Source organism: Leptodactylus fuscus, chromosome 11, assembly GCF_031893055.1.
Source record: "Leptodactylus fuscus isolate aLepFus1 chromosome 11, aLepFus1.hap2, whole genome shotgun sequence".
NCBI lineage: Eukaryota > Metazoa > Chordata > Amphibia > Anura > Leptodactylidae > Leptodactylus > Leptodactylus fuscus.
The window spans coordinates 43,826,753-43,847,345 of NC_134275.1; the positions used below are offsets into that span (position 1 = coordinate 43,826,753).

The 20,593-nt window shown below is 44.8% G+C and overlaps 1 protein-coding gene across 1 annotated transcript; it reads right to left on the reverse strand.

Annotated features, from left to right (window-relative positions):
- Nucleotides 1–391: 391 nt before the first annotated feature.
- On the reverse strand, nucleotides 392–11,229 carry NELFB (negative elongation factor complex member B). Its single transcript, XM_075258836.1, has 13 exons — nucleotides 10,993–11,229; nucleotides 9,850–10,013; nucleotides 9,323–9,422; nucleotides 9,007–9,237; nucleotides 7,880–8,065; nucleotides 7,146–7,258; nucleotides 6,924–7,026; nucleotides 6,418–6,513; nucleotides 5,774–5,916; nucleotides 4,958–5,064; nucleotides 4,693–4,834; nucleotides 3,276–3,384; nucleotides 392–3,191 (listed from the first exon to the last, which is right to left on the reverse strand). The coding sequence occupies exons 1-13, from the start codon at nucleotides 11,092–11,094 to the stop codon at nucleotides 3,051–3,053; spliced, it is 1,737 nt and encodes a 578-aa protein (XP_075114937.1). The 5' UTR covers nucleotides 11,095–11,229; the 3' UTR covers nucleotides 392–3,050.
- Between the last annotated feature and the right edge of the window lie 9,364 nt (nucleotides 11,230–20,593).

Consider the following 20,593-nt stretch of genomic DNA (forward strand, 5'->3'; position numbering starts at 1 on the left):
AGTGGCTGTGGTCGAACATCTTTTGTATGGTGTAATTCTAGTTAACCCGGAGCAGAAAGCTGAAGCCAATCCTTGGCTTTCTGCTGTGGATTTTTGTGAGGCCAGATCAAGACAGACTTGGTTTTTCAGCCCAAAAAAAGTTTAAAAATAAAACGGTATATCAAGGTCTCCTATTGGAGACAGATTTGGGCTTGTTTTTGATGTGGGAGACCACTGTTCTCAATGTCCTGTCCACACTTGAGCATGTGACTATACCCAGGACCCCCTGAGGTAATGTACTCTACTCCATGTAGCTTTCTTATACATTGTCCTATGTGCTCCTGGAATTTTTTCTCTTGTTCCCTTCTGAGGGGTTTTCTGTGTATAAAGTTCAAAAAGAAGGTGAAAAAGGTCAAACAGAAAGGTTTATTTCCATACAATACAAATAAAAATCTATTTTAACACAAAGCAAGAGTGTGGGGTGTGCAGGCGCAGTGACAGCGGCCATCATACCAGTCATACAGCACACAGGCACTGGCTAATACTATCAGTGGGTATAGCACATGGTCAGAGCATTGGGGGGAATTTAAAGGAGATGTCCCGAATCACAACTTATTGCCCCTCCATAGGAGAGGTGATCACTGAGGTCCCTACCGATCATGAGACCAGCGGTCCTGTGTCGCCTGTAGAGATGGAGATAACTAGTCATATTCTTTGCTAGTTGTAGCACCTTTGGGTCACAATGTGAATTGATTCATTAGTGAAGGAGTCGCAGGGCTATACACCAATTTTTGATCACACAAGATTTGTAGTCACAGTTGCCATGTATCCTTCACCTAATGTACTGCACTACCTCCCCCCAATCTCTAGAATGGGACTGAGATCATCACAGAATTTTGGAACATGAATGTAACAGACGGACCGTCACCCCATGACATTTGCATACTTTCCCATGGTACATTGCTATGAACTCTCCTTGGGTTAAATAGATGTCCCACTGAAGTTACCCCATGTATGAGGTTGTGGGGCTGTTGTTGTAATGCTCTTTAGAGACTGCTTGTCCTGCTGAGTGACTAGAAGGGGACCTGGTGATAGACAACTGGGCGTCACCATGGTCCACCTGAGTTGGTCAGTTCTGAAAATAATCTAATTTTTCCTAAGCATGAACAAAAGTGAAATTAAAGAAAAACACAAGAAGGATGATGGATAGAGATGAGCGAACACTATTCCAAACAGACATTTCGAATAGCACGCTCCTATAGAAATGAATGCAAGCGGCCGACACGCAGACTTTGCCACCGGCGGCCGCTTAACCCCCCGCATGCCGACTACGTCCATTCATTTCAATCGGAGTGTGCTATTCGAAACGGCTGTTTGGAATAGTGTTGGCTCATCTCTAATGATGGAGTCATTGGGCCTCGCTCCATGGTGCACCTCAGGACCTGAGAGGATTTATTTGATGCCCCTCCCTTGTGACTCCTCCCCAGTAGGATTATACTAGAAATATCTTAGACCATTTGATTTGCATAAATTCCCATAGTACACTGCCGGAGTTTCTCCTTAAGTTAAATAAATGTTGCACAGAGGTTGTCCCTGTGAGGACGCCACATCTGAGATGTAGAGTGGTCTGCGCTCCTGAGGTCAATGGAGGTGGGTCCATGTCTGCCTTCTAGTAGAGCCCTGCCACTGCTGTAAATGTGGTGGCCAAGGCTGGGCAGTGACACCAGCCATTCTCTGGTCTCTGTTGCTCCATTTTTTTTTCTATATTTCTATTTATACAGTAATTGGCAAAGAAAATAAACCATGAAAAAAATACATTATACAAACCTATGCAAAAAAAGATTTTTTTTTTTTTTTTAGAAATTTTAGCTGCTTAGCCCCTGTCCCAGCAACCCCACAAGCCAGCCTGAATAGGATTGAGATAAACCAGCAGGCTCCACCCACCCCTCTAGGCCACAGCAGCACAGAGCAGTAGACCAGCCATTCTGCAAGAAGTTGCACTTCATTTAATTTATTCTTTGTGCTATTCAGTAAACTTAGGGAGAGTTCCAGCAAAGGCTTCTGGGAAATTATGCAAATTATCAATTTTTTATTGGACAATACACTTCACAGAGGTAAATTATTCAAAATGGCTGCCAGGTAGGCGTTCCATGTCAGAAGGCAATAGAGCTGAGCACCAGAAGCATGGTTTTCTTCTGTGATACACAGGCTGCTCCGCACTGGCCATCATCCAGATCTCAGCTGGTAGTAGTAGTCTACCAGCGTCTATAGAGAGTCTACCAGAGTCTATAGTACTGACAAGCATAATTAGTTATACTCAGCTACCTTGGGCAATCCCATAAACCAAAGGCCCCCACTGACCACACCGCAGACCATGACTGGGTCGTCTCATCATTGGCAGCCTATGTATGCTACTATGTGTTGGCAGCTGCTCCTATGCTGTGTGTAATATGAAGCATAGGAGCAACAGCTGACACCTGGCAAGTGTCCACAGGACCCATTTTTTAGAGTGATCTGCTAAGGTAGGCTACACCAGCAAATTAGGACCTAGGACCTCTTCTGACAACAGGACGTGTACATCTTCTATTCTCGCAGAGGTTTCACTTCTCTCCATATCACCCCCAATTGAGTGAAAGAGCCCCTTCCTCTACCCATACTTTTATTACAGGAGCTGTCCGTACCACCATTACATCGTACAGGATATGGAGAGATCTCCCTTAATAAAGTTTAGGGAAATTTATAAATATAAATATACACTTTATTGTGTTTTCGTATAAGATGCACATTCTCTCCCCCCCAACCAATCTCCCACAGGAGCACAAGAAAACAGGCCTACATGTAAGTGGTCCTTAGTACAAAAAGGTTGAGGACCGCTGCCATAGACTATGACAAGACTATCTCTTATGCAAACCGGACACACAAACCCCCACCCTTTCCCCCCACTGAGCTCTACCCAAACCACTTGGGTGCAGCTTGTAGCGATGTCCAATCATCTTCAGGCACGATAGGGAGCCGCTGTCTGACATTGGCAAGGTTTGGGCACTTTCAGCTTTGTCCATCACACTGAGATATTAAACCACTGGAGGGGTGGGCACACTGTGCAGGGGCAAGTCCATGGCTGCGGGCTCTGGTTCTGCGGCTGGTGGGCTGGCTTTCTTCTGCTGTAGTTTTTCAGTCAGTTGGTTATAAAGCTCCTTTACTGCATCGCCGCTCTGTAAAGTAAGGTACAGTCATGAATAGGACGATCTCTGTACTCGATGTAGATATCTAACAATAATGGATCTCCCCCCACTTACAGTTTTGGTAGGTTCCAAGGCTTTCTGTAGAGACTCCAGTTTGGAAGGTGCCACCTTGTGATGGAGGTGAAGTAGCAGGCGCAAGACGTGTCTGTGAATGTTTTCCTTCCTGTAGATAAAGTTGTTTTTTTAAAAAAATATTTTTTAGCAACTGAAATGTATTTTCTAGAAAATAGACCTGTAACCAAATGCCATGTCACGACAATGGTGCAGTCATATTTTAAAGGTTCTACAAGACTTCAATATTAATGACCCACCCACAATGAGGACCCCGACACCACCAAAAGCAGTGCACGGGGCAAAAGCAGACAGCTCCACCAGCTGTGTAATGGCCAAGGAGGTTACTGCAGCTAAGCTCCCATTAACAATGTTGCTTGGTCACTATACAGTATACAGAGCAATGTAATTCTGGCTCTGTACACAGTGTCTTCACTTGTACCACAGCTACTACAATCAGCTGATAAATGAGGGAACTGTATGTCAGACTTCAGCAATCTCGGTCCGTGTGTTGGCAGAGCCTTCTAGCATCATAGATAACTATACTACTAGGAGTCCTGCGCCCAGCATAAGCTACAATATGGCAAATCTGGCCAACACATGGGCCAAAGCTGAAGCTTGCTCATGTGAAGCTGCCCCTAGACTGATCCAAGATTCCTGTTGAGTTATTATCAGGTACCTCCTAATTTACAGCTTGTACGTGGGGATTACTAAGCCTCTAGCTGCTTGGCTGGTCAGTGCTGCAGATGTGGCCGCACCATCGTCTATCCTGACAATGCCTGACCTTAAGTGAATCACTGTGGGACGAGAAGTCCCCAGGTTGTCTGATGAAAACTGCCCGACCTGAAGTTATCAGAACGCTGGGCAAACATTTACTCTGCTTGGACCACAAAGGAGAAATTTTCCGTCCAGAAGGAGAGAGACGTCATGTAGTGTTTGCTGTGTTAAGTACACAGGCAAAGAATTATTGACATTTTCTGATCTCAGGTGATCTTGCCTAGAACATGGATAACGCAATGTATGACTAGTGGGGGCTCCATTGTGAAAGTTTCTTCCCTTAAAGAGAACATGTCCAAATCCTGACAAATTTACTATAGTAAATTTATAGACTCCCCAGGAAAATAATTTGGAGGATTTTTTTGTTGTTGTTGATGCCATAATAAAAAAAAAAAAAAAAAAAAAAAAAAAAAAAGAGACAATTTTGTTATGGTCGCAGATCTCACATACATGTAACGGGAACATCATGTCAGATATTTTACGGGGGGGGGGGGGGGGGGGGGGGGGGGCGACATTTATGGATTCATAGAGAAGATGCCCACCAATGAAAACTGCTGACAAGTCACAAATGTGTAAGATGTAAGATGAGGCAAGTGACAGGTCTGCAAGATACACGAAGTACAGAATAATAAGGGCTGCTTACTTGGTGAGGGCAACAAGGAAGAAGCCATCAAATATGTTGGTGCAGAAATCTTCGGAGCCAAACTCTTCAGACAGCAGCGTCAGGTTACTGGTGAAGAGGTGCAGGAAGATGTCTGTGAACGCTATGTCGTTGTATGTCTCTTCTAGAAACAGAGAATATGGTCAGTGACACGTTACCATCGTCCTCAGAAGCCAGATCAGGTACATCCTGGGCAATCTGACACAGTATTCTGATTCTGCATGACTTGGGTATCAGCTGCACTTACTGATGGCAGGCAGCAGGCGGAGTAGAGAGTTCTTATTTCTCTGCTTTGTGATATGTAACAGGTAGTAGAGGCCGATCTCACAGGCAATTCTGTTCTCCAGCAGGAACCTGCCAGACAAGGCATCACATCAAGGAGAAAAGACAAAGTCACCAACATTTCACTTTGTAGTTTTTAGGATGAAACCTTAGTAGGGTCCTACAGGCTTAGCAGATGATGAATCAGCCCTTAGATAAGTCATCCATCAAAGACTGCGCCTTCTTCCTACAAAACCAAACACAGCGCTGTACTTTGTACAATGGCTGCGCTTGCTATTGCAGCTCAGCCCCATTCACTTATGAATAGGACCAAGTTGGGAATAGGCCATGTGACTGAAGAACATGATCTCACATGGCCTGTGAAGCAGAGCCACTGCCGCAAACAGCTGATCTGCAAAGTTCCCAGATATCAGGGACCCACTGATCTTCAACTAATGACCAATCCTAAGGAACTGATAAACCTGGAAAACCCCTTTAAATAAAATGTATTCGAGATGACAACGCTCAGGTAAAATGGACCATGGGTGGATTATAGGTAGACTACCTGGTGGTTTCCCACTTTTGACCATATAACTCTTCCTAATATGTGCATATCATCTAATAATAATAATAATACTATAATAAATATTACTTTATTTCACATTTTACTTTGGACAACAGAGTCACAGTTATATCCAGTGCATGGCCTGAGGGGACAGCGCACGGCCTGAGGGGACAGCGCACAACACAGGGACTGAGGTATCATCATGTATGGTCCACCACCCCTCAGGCCTCTACTCACCTGGTAAAGACATCGGGCAGGGTATTGGGGTACGTTACTGGCACTTTCTCTTCTGTCGGTAACTTATGCTCTACATTAAAGGTGTAGTCATCAACTACTAAGGACATCAGAAGAGGCAGGAACTTAGTGATCAGCTCCGCATCCTAGAGAGAGAATAACCAAATGTTTATCACGTATACATGAGGAGAGAAAGCCATGATAGCAGGTAGTCAATGACGCCATCAAGTCAAGTCTTTTTACCCATAACCCACCTCTATAACTCAGGTGCCAAGTGAAGACGTCATAGAAGAAATGACACTGGTTTTCTGGGGCTGTAATATTGATGACCTCTCCTTTAAGGGGTTTTGCTATCTCAGTATTTACACTATATCCATTCTCTTGTACAGAAGGTGTGGCTTTGGCTATGTGAATGGAGAGATTCATGGGCGCTTTGGTAAGAGACAGGGTGCCGTCCTTGACCTGCAGGCAGTTATGGCATATCATATGGTTATAACCATATGAAGGAAAAACCCCTGTAAGTGTGGTCATCAGTATTAGACTAGCAGGGAATGGATGGAAGGAACTAAAGCAGGGAGCGCCCCCTGCTGCCAGCCTGACCAGACCTGTGGATCTCTGCAATGCTCCAGGGCTTCACTACAACTTACCAGCTTGGGCTCCTTGAACACCTGACTGTCTATCATGTCCCAGGCCCCGTGCCCCAGTGACAGCATTCTCAGAAGCAGATGCAATTCATGGTTATCCTGCAAGGTACAACCAATGTAGAAATTCTTACTAAGGAACATAAAACATCCACAGAAATAAAATTAAAGGTGGTTCTCCAGAATACTGATGGTGCACAATCATCAAAACCCCATCAAAAAAAGTCCCCACGGATATTGATGGCTCCATATCCAGCTACTGCAAACAACGGCGACACCTGCTGGCCACATAGATTTACTACACACAGGGTGCTAATAAAATCGTACTCTTCACAACACAGATATATGATAGATTTCTTAATCTATAGGACTAACATGAATAACAAGAGCGAGGTCAACGCTCATGTCTATAGATTGGGTCTGGTATTGAGCAGTGAAAAGGCAGACCTTTATTGCCAATACCTGACAAGCTTTTTAAGTAACTGGTAAGGGGAGCAATATAGGCTACTAACCCTGGGGAGAGATTCTTGGCTGATCAGCTCCTGTAGGTTCCGGATGGTGCTCAAAGCTAAAGTGTTGATGGCGAACGGGTCACAGAGGATCATGGACAAGTCTCTGCCATAAACAGAAGAGAAGTCACTGAGTATATACTGAATGTCCATAGATATCAAAGTGCTGGCAGATCAGGTGGCCTGGGCCCTGTACTCAGTCACCTAACACGGTGTCGGCCTCACCCCAGAACCTGCTCTTGACCCTTCTTCACTCCATCAAGAAATCCCTGTAATTCTCGAGCTCTCTTTGCGTCCACAAACTTCTCACGGATACAGGCGTCCAGGCACCAGGTGAACTGCGCCAAAATAAGAAGGAACAAGTGAGGTACAGACTACAAACATCACCCATAAAGCAGCGTTTTGGACAATGGGACTCCGTATTTTATTAAAGGGGTTATCCTTTATCATCAGGATAGGCCATCAATATTAGATCTGTGGGGGTCTGACACACTCACAGATCAGCTGTTCTGAGCTACAGCGGCTCCCAGGATTCTTTACATGAAGTTTACATGAGCACTCCATCCTCAATAATCCCGCTATTGTATCAACAGGAGGCAAAGATAAAACAGGCTGCTGGAAAAGAAGCGTCTTGCTTGATCCCGCCGTGGATTCCATGACTGATTAAGCGCGCCTCTAATTCCTCTCCTCTTTCTGTGTGAACTTACTCTTATAGTCTGCACATGACAGTTATGGGAGGCAGAGTGCACAGCAGAAACAAAGGCATGGACAGGTATATGTACAGCTCATGTACAGTATATAGTGTACACAGTGCTGTCCACATAATATATACTGTATACAGGGCAGCACTGTTTACAGTATATATGGGTTCCCTGTACATTATAAGGGTCTATCTGGTGACAAGTGACAATATTACAGAGCAGAGACAGCATGTATAAAACTTTGCAGCACTCCAGTACCTTGTGGCAGGGATCAACTGAGCAGATCTCACTGACATCCAGGTCATGTAAGGACATTAGAAGCTCCGCCCTCAGGGTGCAGTAGTGAACGTTTCGCGTCCTCAGGAAGAGAGTGCGCAGGAACTGCAGAACCATGTCATAGAGCTTCACATTCTTCCCAATCATCTGAGTCAGTTTATGTACCACCTGGGAGGAAAGGGGGGGGAGGGGTAAGAAAGAAGAACATTAATTAAACTTAAACAGACTTACTTAATAAACTTAAAATTATTCTGCACGATGTACGCTCTAAATGTGGACAGAGCTCTTTACTCTACAATAGATATGCGAAAACCAAGAAGGATTTAATATCTTTCCTCTATTCAGAGATATGATCATAGCAAGTTACAGACCCAAGCCTGAGGCTGCACTACTGAACAAGCAGGATATAGATATTCATGTACAGTAGTGGCAATTTGGATACATGTAAGGCATACCACACCCGACAATTCTGGAAAAGTCTTTAGAATCTCTTTAGGCCTGCAACTTGAAGTTATCATATTACATCTAACTTTCTTGGAACAGGACTTCTATAATATGCATCCATTGCTGACCTACCGCCCTACAAAGATAGATGCTACATATCCTAAGGTTCCTATTAATACACACACTATTAAAGCGCCTGCATGGCTTGTCACCCATTGCTCCAGAAAACATGATGAAAAAATATAAAATGCATTGCTATATAAATAAAGGTGTGTTCCAGTCAAAGCATTTGCTGATCATTGGGGTCCAACCACTGGGACCTCTACCAATAAGGAGAATGGCACAACAGGACAGATGCTGCTCCATTTATTTCACTGCCTGAGATAGCAGAGTACTGTGTTTTAGTTATCTCCAGCAGGCTCATTGAAATAAATGGAGGGGGCATGCTCCCTGTGCTGTCGCTCCACTCAAAATTGGGGTACAAAGCATGATTGGTAGAGGTCTCAAGATTAAGACCTGCTAAGCAAGTTTCCTCTCTATGTTCTGACTGGAATATCTCTTCAAAATCTCTGTTCTCCCAGTCTTCACTGCAATTCTGGCATTATGTTCATCAACCAGAGAGTGGAGCCAATAAAAATTTGTGGGGTGCAGATTCGCGCTCTTACCTCCCCCTGTCGTCTAGTCTTTGGGGACAGGCTGAAAAAGTTGTGCAGGACAGAGAGGTCACTGCTGAGCAGTATGTTCTCCTTCTCCAGGATGTACTGCTTGAGTAGAGGAGAGACCTCATCACCAAACAGAGCCTGGTTATCCTGCCAGATTTGCCGCTTCACCTCCACAGCACAAGCCTTATACAGATCCTTGTCGGCCATCACCAGCTTCAGTTTCTTCTCAGGCACCTAATATAGGGATAAAGAACAGGCAAATGGGTCAGTAGAGATCATCAGAAAACGCACAAGACGCCTAACAATATGGCGACCTCACTTTGGGCAGATGCTTCATCACACACATGACGACAGGCTGGATAGACGGCATCTTCACCAACGGGAAAGACTTCTCCAAGAGCTCTTCTAGTTTACTGTATCTTTACAAAAAATAAAAAAATCTATTAAGTAAATCACCGGTATAGTATGTGGCTGTCAGGGCATGCTGGGAGTTGTAGTTTCTCAACAGCTGGAGACAACCAATGTAAGAGACACTTAACCACTAGTATGCCCTTGTGCACAGGTGATTTAGTGTACCACACCTGCCCATGCCATGTCCGACTGGCCCGCGGTTCTTTATTTAAAGACTCCTCTGGGCACATGCACACATTGCTGATAAAACTTAGGTCAGTGCCTGCCTGCACATCTAGCAGTGTACTGAGCTTTGCTTTATCAGCAGAGTGTACTGCACCCTCAGAAAGTATTAAGGGGTTAAACCAAATATTCAGGGGAAAGAAACATATGGCAGAATGCAGAACCCAAGATGGAGGTAACACTGAGGACGCGGAGCCTGCAGCACAGACACACCTGTCCTCCGCTTTCCCTTCTGACGCAATGGTGGACACTCTCTCCAGTAACTTCTCCCGCAGTTCATCAAACACAGTCTGGTGGAACTCGAGGCGAGGGATACTGTGAAGATCCAAGAACGGTAATGCCGACTGCAGCGAAGGCAACAGGACGCCATTCTCTGTCTGAAAAACGAACATGACAAGATAAGGAGACAAAACCGTAATAATAGGACACGAGATGTCAGTAATATGTCAGGGAGGAGGGAACCATTGGACACAGCCAGTCGCAGGGGCCGCACAGCAACACGGGCGCCAGCTGGAAGAAGGGTCAAGTAACAGATGAATCAGCTGGAGGGACGGCCCAGTGACAAGAGCAATATTAAGAGACAGGGGCATCAGATGGAGGGACGATCCAGTGACAGGAGCATCATTAAGGGACAGGGGTATCAGATGGAGGGACGATCCAGTGACAGGGGAATCAGGGAGACAGGGGCATCAGATGGAGGGACGATCCAGTGACAGGAGCATCATTAAGGGACAGGGGCATCAGATGGAGGGACGATCCAGTGACAGGAGCATCATTAAGGGACAGGGGCATCAGATGGAGGGACGATCCAGTGACAGGGGAATCAGGGAGACAGGGGCATCAGATGGAGGGACGATCCAGTGACAGGAGCATCATTAAGGGACAGGGGCATCAGATGGAGGGACGATCCAGTGACAGGGGAATCAGGGAGACAGGGGCATCAGATGGAGGGACGATCCAGTGACAGGAGCATCATTAAGGGACAGGGGCATCAGATGGAGGGACGATCCAGTGACAGGAGCATCATTAAGGGACAGGGGCATCAGATGGAGGGACGATCCAGTGACAGGGGAATCAGGGAGACAGGGGCATCAGATGGAGGGACGATCCAGTGACAGGAGCATCATTAAGGGACAGGGGCATCAGATGGAGGGACGATCCAGTGACAGGAGCATCATTAAGGGACAGGGGCATCAGATGGAGGGACGATCCAGTGACAGGGGAATCAGGGAGACAGGGGCATCAGGGGAATCAGTTGAAGGGGAGGTCCAGTGACAGGGGAATCAGCTGGAGGGGCATCAGAGTGACAGGGGCATCAGCAGGAGGAGAGGACGGTGACAGGAGAAGGCCCAATACCTGGAACTGCTCTATGGCCTTCAGGGGCTCGGTGCAGTTGGTCAGGGTTTCTTTCAGATCCTCCCCGTTGGCGATGCCGAGCTCCTGCAGTCCAGCGAACATCCTGCCTCTTTTCCCCTCCAGACTCCGGGCTTGTCAGGGTCGGGCCCCGCTCCTACGGGCCCTCACAGATGCCACAAACCACCAATACCCTGGGTAGCCACAGTCCCGGGCTCTCCAGTCAAAAACAGAACACTTCCGCTACAGACGCAGCGCTCAGACGTCACTTCCTGTCCCTCATTGAATCCCGCTCTCCTGCAACAAGTGCTCATGTTCTGAAGTTCCGAGCAGTGTCTTATTTTACCAACGAATTACTAGCTGCTATGAAACTGCAACTCCCATCATGCAGCAGCTATAGAAGGCTGGGAGTTGCCATTTCACAGCGCCTCTCTTGTCTACTGGTTCTGTCTGGTATTGCAGCTTGAATACTATACACAGTCAATGGATTAGAGCTTGTGAATTACGTCAAAGAAAAACACAGTGTGAATGTGTCCTTGTAGCTGCCAGGCTGAAAAAATACACCCGCAAAATAATGTATGCGCACTGTATCTATAAGAGAGTGGGGTACAGGGTTAGGCAAGGTCATATGGAGCACAGTCTGCAGCGCCATGACATGAACCAATGTGGGAGGGTTTTTTTGGAGGCTGAACTCAGCCTAAGGTGCTGAGACGGCTTGGCCCGAAGAGAGAGAACGCGTCCTGTATGATGGGTGATTGACACCCATGGGTGACTAAGAGAGTGTATTATCACAGCCATCCTGTAGCCTTGAGATGCCACAGTGAGCGGCAAATGGTGTGGAGACAAAGTGAGTGCTGCATTGAGAGCGTGTGTACTGGGTGTGACCTAGGCACTGAGTTAGAGCGAGGGATACACTGATGGACTGTTGCTTCTGTGGGCTAAAGTGGACTTTGAGCATTCCTGTCAGGCTGTGATCCCCAGTCTGGTGTATTGCTGGTGAGCGGGCACTCAAGTATATAGGATTAACACCTGTTGAATCACCAGTGTTGCAATGCACACCAAAACATTGATAATTCGTACAGACCTGCTCTGTTCTGTTGCTGTAGTACGGCAACCCAGTCGAGGGAATCAGATAGCGCGTGTATAGACGACATGGGCTGTGCCACCTGCTAGGCCTGATATGCTGCTCACACACTCTGACCCTTCCCCAGGGCTGCGCTCAGATAAGGGGGGTCCTGCAGTTCTACTTGTTGGATACGGTAGTGTCCTTGTTTTTCCAAAGTTGCTCCCTGTTGGAGAGGGGTCTTTTTAGACCCCAGAGTATAATAATCGAAGACCCAAGGGGGGATACAAACATAAAAAAAAACCACTGCCACCTAACTATGCCTGGCTCCGCTGCAGTTCTCGTTGGTGTCGGCCATCTTCCTTGACGTTCGGACTTCACATGTGACGTCAGGGACCTCACAGTAGTAGACCAAAGCCTGCCAGGAGCGTGGAAAGGTAAGTAATACAGTTTTTTTGTTCGCTTACCTCTCCTGGGCCTCCAATCATTATACTCAGGAGTCTGAAAAGACCCCTGAGTATAATAATAGTGTTTGTGGGGCCCGTGGCGTCACTTACCGATCCCAGCCCCTGCCAGGATCGGTAAGTAAATAGGGCCCGTTACCAGGTGGAGTAACTCCAGGCGGTAACGGCCTATTAAGAAAAAAAAACTGCAGCGGTAGCGGCTGTCACCGGGCCCCTAATGTCCTGGGCCCTGTGGAAGCTGCTACCCCGGTAGTTACGCCACATATATATATATTGAGAATGTGACAGGCAAAGTGCTAGAGTCCCGCTATAACAGCCCCAGATTGCTGACTTATGTGTGGTCCAGTGCGGGTCTGGAATAGGTTTCAGCTCCAGGTATAGCTCCTGGGTTCGTTACTGGCCCATAAAATGTTGCAGAGCCTGCACTTCAGGGCAGATCCTGAGAAGAGAGGAAGTGCCTGGGTCTGTCCTGACACTGAGAACCTTGTGATATGGTACAGTGTTTTGTTTTTTTTATTGATTCGTTTGACTGGTAGTAATCCACACGTATAGTTAGTATTTTCTGTTTAGTTAGCTCTCAGACAAGCAGGATTTTGTTTGACGTTATTTTGCCTGAAGTTAAGGCTGTATTTTATTTTGCTAATTTTTGTGCCTGAAGTAAAGGTTATTTATTTTGCTGTTTTTCATAAATAAACTGCTTTGCTGCAGGATTTGTGTCCCTGTCTCTGACTGTGGGGTCCACACCACTGCTTCTACCGAGCTACCTTCCCCATATATATACACCAGAAGAAACCGATTTTTGAAGAAATTGCGGCGAGAATCAAAGAAGTAAAGATGGGAGTAGAATAGCCTTTTAAAGGCTATTCCAATGTGTATTTAGTTGAAAATGATTTTTACAAATGATAGACTCCCTTTAAGTCTCGGACCCAAACTCCAGTTACTTACATCACTAAAACAAGAAATCTCAGTGGCACAGACTGTATCCACCATCAACCACTTTAGCAACTGCTTGTTCACAGCATGTAAGATCACTAACATTGGCACTGTATCACACAGATCATGACGAAGGGTAAAAAATATGGAGGACTACACCCAACAGACAGACAATGTAATAACATGGTGGGTATGATGAGACATTGCATTATTTCAGGATAAAGTAAGCTTAAACCTTCCTTATCTACAAGTACTATTGTTCCCTGTTATCAGCCATGGTTGTTCTTCCTTGAACTTGCCTTTCACCTTCTTTACGCGATTCTGATCTTCATCTCGGAGACTTTGTAGGAGTAGTTATACCCTCTGCCAGTTCTCCAGTTGATGCCTTTGGCTGTGTTGTTGTGCGGCCCCAGATAGTAGTTTCCATTCAGGATTGCAGTATGGCAGTCCTTATACCACCACCCTCCGTTGCATATTTGGGCACAGTTACCACCATGCTTGTCATTGTCTTTGGTGGTGAACAATTGGTTGTTGTGAAAACTGAAGGAATCGCCTGAAAATGAAGAAAAGCTGGGTAACCTGAAAACTTGTGGGAACTGTAATGGTGGGTGCCGTTTAATGTGTGGAAGCACGTAAAGGAGGCAGAATATAGTATGGAGGCCAATAAAGGCAGCCAATAGATAGTCCAATATACTGTGTGGGACTGTGTGGGTTTTGAAAAAGATGACAATATACTGTGGGGGGGCCAGTAAAGAATACAATATGCTGTATGGGGCCAGTAAAGGGGACAATACCCTGTGTGTGGACCAATAAAAGGGGCTAGTTACTGTGTGGAGCCAGTAGATGAGGCAAAATACTGTATGGGACCAATAAAAGTGATAACATACTGTGTGGGAACTAATAAAGAGGGCAATATATATATAGGGGAGCAGCATAGAGAGTCTGGTATTTTACTGTTAGGTCTACATTTTAAGACCTGAAAATGGGGGCGATTCCAGGAAAGAGGGTGTGGCCTAAAATTATTGATTGGGGGGACCCAGATATAATTTTGCTTGGGGCCCTCAAAATGATGGTTGTCATCCAGCTTTCCCAGAAACAGATATAACATATGATTGAACAGGTTTGTTTTTAACTATTGAACGGCTCACCTATATTTCCACCAGTATATTTCCCCAGTATCAGCTTATAGTTTTCCACTTCTCCAAGGATTTTGAAGGATGAATATGTGGCCGAATATTTTGCTGTCTCAAAGTCGTGCAGATCTATTCGCAGCTCCCAAGTCTCTGTGGAGAGAGTGAGATAATATGTTCCAAAACTTTTTGACTTTTGTTAACTTTCTTGGAGCAGTGCAGAGTATTTCAGGAGAGGAATGTATGCTGTGAGGTGAAGTAACCACACATAGTGAGGGCAGAGTGGCATGTGACTGCAATAGTGCATGAGACATTATACAATATTTGATCCCAGGAGAAGATGAGGAGTTTCAATGTGGACAGTCATGTGGACGATACCGTGGGAAAGCACAGTGGCTAATAGCAGTGTAATAACAGTAAGGCTAGGGTTAGATGGCGGCTTTGGCTACACAACCAGTCACATGGCCAAAGAACATAGTGTCGCCCATGTGAGTGCATGAAGTTGCATTATGACCTGAGCGTGCCGCAACTGCGATTTCTAGTTTAAAAAAAAAAAAATCAGGCAGTGTTCAATGTTTTAGTGACTAGAAATCTCAGTTGTGGCAACCTTGGGGTTGTAATGCAGCTCCATTCACTTACAATCTTTGGTCGCACACATCGGGCATGTCGCCCAAGCCTTAATCACAAATCCACCCGGGTTTCAGCAGTGTGCAGCGGCCAGAGCGTCTGGCCATACCTTTAGAATAAATACATCACCTGTGCCTGTCAACTTGTGAAGATTGTCATTTCCCAGCCAAAATTCTGTCAGCCGACTGCCAAATCCCTCCTTGTAGGACTTCCAATCTTGTAAATATACCAAAAGTATAGCACGTCTATTGGAGGAATAGGTATAACCCATCATAATTCAATCCTACCTCCCTCCCTCATTAAGCCCTTCAAACCTAGCATGTCTTAAACCACAAACATAGATATACAAACACAAAACTGGAACAGGCCAGATGGTTATCGACACTCAACATATCCAACTACAGGTTCAAGTATAAAAAATATATACCTTTATTAACACAATGTTAAAATTATATACATCAATATAGAGAAATACACATATACTGGACAGATGCAAAACACCGTATAAAACAGTACACATAGATGAATCTTAGTGAAATAGTATTGCACATATATATATATATAGTAAGATGAACTACACCTGATGCAACCTCCACAAACAATTTAATAAATAATCACACTACCCGAATGCAGCTAAACTACTCTCCTAGTATTGACTAAGCATGTATATAGTCATAATATCCTGATTGCAGAAAGAACACTCTCCTTAATTGCACATGAAGTCAGAAAATGACCAATAATATGTATTTCCGAAGCAGGAACAGGGATAAACCCATGTTTACAACATATTGTCATCAGGGAGGCAGAGCCGCAGGTATAATGCACACATAATGTAAAATACAATAAGGATAGGTCTACATCAAGAAGAAATATGCCATCTTACCCATATAGAATCACTGTGATGTAAAGCAAGAACACCTAGTGTCTGTTTGTCAGCCCTGACAAACAGACACTAGGTGTTCTTGCTTTACATCACAGTGATTCTATATGGGTAAGATGGCATATTTCTTCTTGATGTAGACCTATCCTTATTGTATTTTACATTATGTGTGCATTATACCTGCGGCTCTGCCTCCCTGATGACAATATGTTGTAAACATGGGTTTATCCCTGTTCCTGCTTCGGAAATACATATTATTGGTCATTTTCTGACTTTATGTGCAATTAAGGAGAGTGTTCTTTCTGCAATCAGGATATTATGACTATATACATGCTTAGTCAATACTAGGAGAGTAGTTTAGCTGCATTCGGGTAGTGTGATTATTTATTAAATTGTTTGTGGAGGTTGCATCAGGTGTAGTTCATCTTACTATATATATATACATATATATGTGCAATACTATTTCACTAAGATTCATCTATGTGTACTGTTTTATACGGTGTTTTGCATCTGTCCAGTATATGTGTATTTCTCTATATTGATGTATATAATTTTAACATTGTGTTAATAAAGGTATATATTTTTTATACTTGAACCTGTAGTTGGATATGTTGAGTGTCGATAACCATCTGGCCTGTTCCAGTTTTGTGTTTGGACTTCCAATCTTGGTTGAAATCCACTGAACCGTCCCAACGTCTCTGGAAAACCTACAGAAGGATATTTGCAAGCTGCAGCATTGCCTGGCCATTTGCAAAATCTTGCATGTTATAAGACCCCATGAACACAGGAAAATACAATTTAAAAAGTGAACCATTTATTGCCAGCATTTCCTGGACTGGACGTGGTCTTGTGATCAGAACTCCTGCATGTAGTACATCTATAATATAATCATCGGATCTGAACAAAGCGTTGGAGCCCTGCTTGGTCGGCTCACTCCATCCTGTGCATGGGACCTTACTGATAAATGTGGCCATAGTGCATAAGAAAGTTGTAAAACTTCTTGTTATACATGACTTAACCCCTTACAATCCAGCCGCCTCCATCCGTGTGCATATCACACAGCACCTTCAGCGGGGTGCTGCCATCGGGGTAGATTGTGTACCAGTCACTCAGGACTTCCCCTTGGTCTCGTAGCTCCTTGCAGTTTCGGGCAGCTGAAAGATATACAGTTTCAGGCAGAGTCACCCTGTAATGTTTGTCACAGAGTCATCCCGGCTTCATAGACATGCAAAGCCCCTGTTTTCTAACACACATAAGAGAATCTTCTGAACCTGCAGATATTGGGGGACTGGCTGACTTTCTTATGGGTACAGGGCTTTACAGCTCTTCCCCAGTAACTTCAAATTATTATTATTATTATTATTATTGTTTGTTTATTTTTAATATATATATATATATATATATATATATATAACACCCTTAATTCCATGGTGCTTTACATTTAGGGGTTACATACAGTAAACAAAATATTAATGTAGATATAATAGTAACAGTGACCGACTGGCACAGTGGGGTAGAGGGCCCTGCCCGCAAGGGCTTGCAATCTATGAGGGAAGGGGGATAGAGACAGAAGGAGAGGGGGAGACTGTTCAGATGGTGGTGTCTAGATAGTGTTATTGGAGGTTGTACGCCTTCCTGAACGTCAATCTCTAATCCTTTCAAACTCAGGTGAAATATTGTAAGTCACCAGATGTGTTTTATAGTGACTTACACCCCTCCCTCTCGATTGACATGAACTTCTCAGCCGAACTGAGCATGCCTGTGTATGACGGTGTCAGGGGGCATACCTGTCTGCAAAACAAACATTCAGCCACCAGTTGTACGGCCTACTTTACTCTGAATACAATGCACAAAACCATAGAACAGAGTCTTACGATGCTTTCTTTCTTCACTCACCATAAGGTATATTCTCCGTAGCCGGTTCTCCTTTTTCACCTATATTTAATAAAATTCACAGATTATTGGCAGTTTTACGCTAGGTTCACACCTGCGTTCAGGGTCTCCGTTCTATGGTTTCCGTCTTCTGCATGCCAGAAGATGGAAACCATAGAGCGGGTCCGGCCGTGAGCGGCGGTGAGCGTTTTAGGCTCTCCGCCGCAAAACCGGATTTTTTTATCCGGACACAGAGTACTGCATGTCCGACTCTGTGTCCGGATTATAAAACCCGGTTTTGCGGCGGAGAGCGCAAAACGCTCACTGCCGCTCACGGCCGGACAGCTTTCTCACCCATTCAAATGAATGGGTGAGAAAGACTCCTGCAGGTTTCCGTATCCTGCCTCTGTTTTAGGCAGGAAACGGAAACCTCAAGTACGGAGTGTCGGCGCAGATGTGAACGAGCCCTTAGCTCTCCTGATGTGTCTTATGTTAGTAAATACTTGTCTTCCCTTAGAAATATATTTTTTTTTTGTTATAACTTGACATTATATCGTTCCTCTGTTATTCCTACTAGAAATAAATTCTAAAATTCCATTACATGTAAGGACACAGCCGAACTGGTATCATATAGTTGTCTATTTATTCATAAATTTGTAGGAGAAATAACAGAGGAACAGCATATCAGAAATGATATCAGGAGAGGCCACAGGTTCTTGTGTATGGGCGATACATACAGAAACAAGATACATTCTACAAAACTGGGAAATTCTGCTGTATGCCAGATCCGTAATTTGTAGCTCCTTGGCCCCAATGTAAACTCTGGAATGGGGCCCCTACCTACGGTACCTTGTGCCCTTTAGAATAGCATACCTCCCAATCGTCCCGGATTCTGTGAGACAGTCCCGGATTGTGGGTCACGCTTCTCAGTTCCAGTCGGTGGGAGGTATGTCCTGGATTCAACTCATTTGCTTCCAGAGGACGCAGATGAGTTGACTTCACTAGTGAGTGAAGCAGGAGCTATTCGCGGACAGCTCCTGCTTCGCTGCTGTGCTCCCTATGCACTCCAGCCCCGGGTTGCTGTAGGAGCGATGTAATGAAGTCACTCACATCGCGCCTTCAGCTCTTAGAACAATCGGGGAAAAGAGACTACAGGGGAGCGAGATGAGCTTAGTATCAGTGTTTTTTATGTTAAACTTTGGCTTCAAATTAAGGGGTAACATGAAACTAGGGGCAAATGAAGGGGGCTCATTAAAATGGAGGCTGATGAAGGGGGGGCATGAAACTGGGGGTAGGTGAAGGGGGCATGAAACTGGGGGCAGACATAGGGGGACATGAAACTGGGCACAGATGAAGGGGGCATTAAACTGGTGGCAGATGAAGGGGAGGGACATTAAACTGGTGGCAGATGAATGGGGGGCATTAAACTGGTGGCAAATAGAGGGGGTGGAGACATTAAATAGGGAGAGATTAAGAGGGACATTAGACTGGGGACAGCTGGAGGGGGATATTAAAAAATGGGGGTCACTGAACGGAGATATTAAGCTGGGGGCAATTGGAAAGGGACATTAAACATTAGCGTACCCTTCCAGGCACCCCAGTTTAATCTCCTCCTCTAGTTGCCCCCAGTATAATGTCCCACTCCAGCTGCCATTAATTTATTGTCATCCTCCAAATACCCCCACTGTTTAATGTCCCCCTCCAGCTGCCCCAGTTTAATGCCTCCCCCAATTTTCCCTCTGTTTAAACTGGGGCATTATATTGTGTGGGGGCACAAAGAAAAATAGATGAGAATGGGCAGAGTCAACATAGAAGTGTGTGGAGCTAAATTTCCTGTGGCGTACATAACACACCTCACATTTTCTCCCTCTTTCTGTTTTTTTGAAAGTTGGGAGGTATGGAATAGTGGTATAATTTATGTGTAAGAGGTAACATTGGAGCCCCTTCAGTTATCCAGGGCCTGGTAGCAACTGCGACTGCTGCACCCCCTATAGATACACTCCGGTCATGTGCTAATTTACCATGACTAATAGCCTACTTGTTGACAGTTTCCATTCTGTAATAGTTTGTATTCTACACTACATTAGTATAAATTAAGTAAATGTAACTAAGTCTGTAAAAATAGAAATTAGATTTACAGATTCCCTGCCTAAAGAGCTGTCACATCTGCTCTACTCCTGAAATCTAGAACTACACGAATATGATGTATGGGGACAATACAGAGAAACCTCTCCTAGGCTCTACAGTTCTTCATACCTTTTAAACCTGTTGATCCCATCTTCCCAGTGACTCCTGAAGGACCACGTTCTTTAAAAAAAATAATAATAATAATAATAATACTAATACTATACTCACCCCTTTAAGTCCCTTCTGTTCCAGAACTATTCTTGGGTGGTCCTCACCATTTGCTGTGTCCTTCCTATATCGATGACATGCCGCACATGCTGACATCAGTGATGTCTGCAGCAGTCACGTGCACATGTACAATATTCCATGGCACCTGGAAGTTAGCAGTAACCAGAAGCAACCACCAGAGCGGCAGCAGTGGAGCAATGGAGGATTAAAAAGGTGAATCTAGATATTAGGTAACATTTCTTTAAACCCTGGACAATCCCTTAAATATAAGACACTCTGG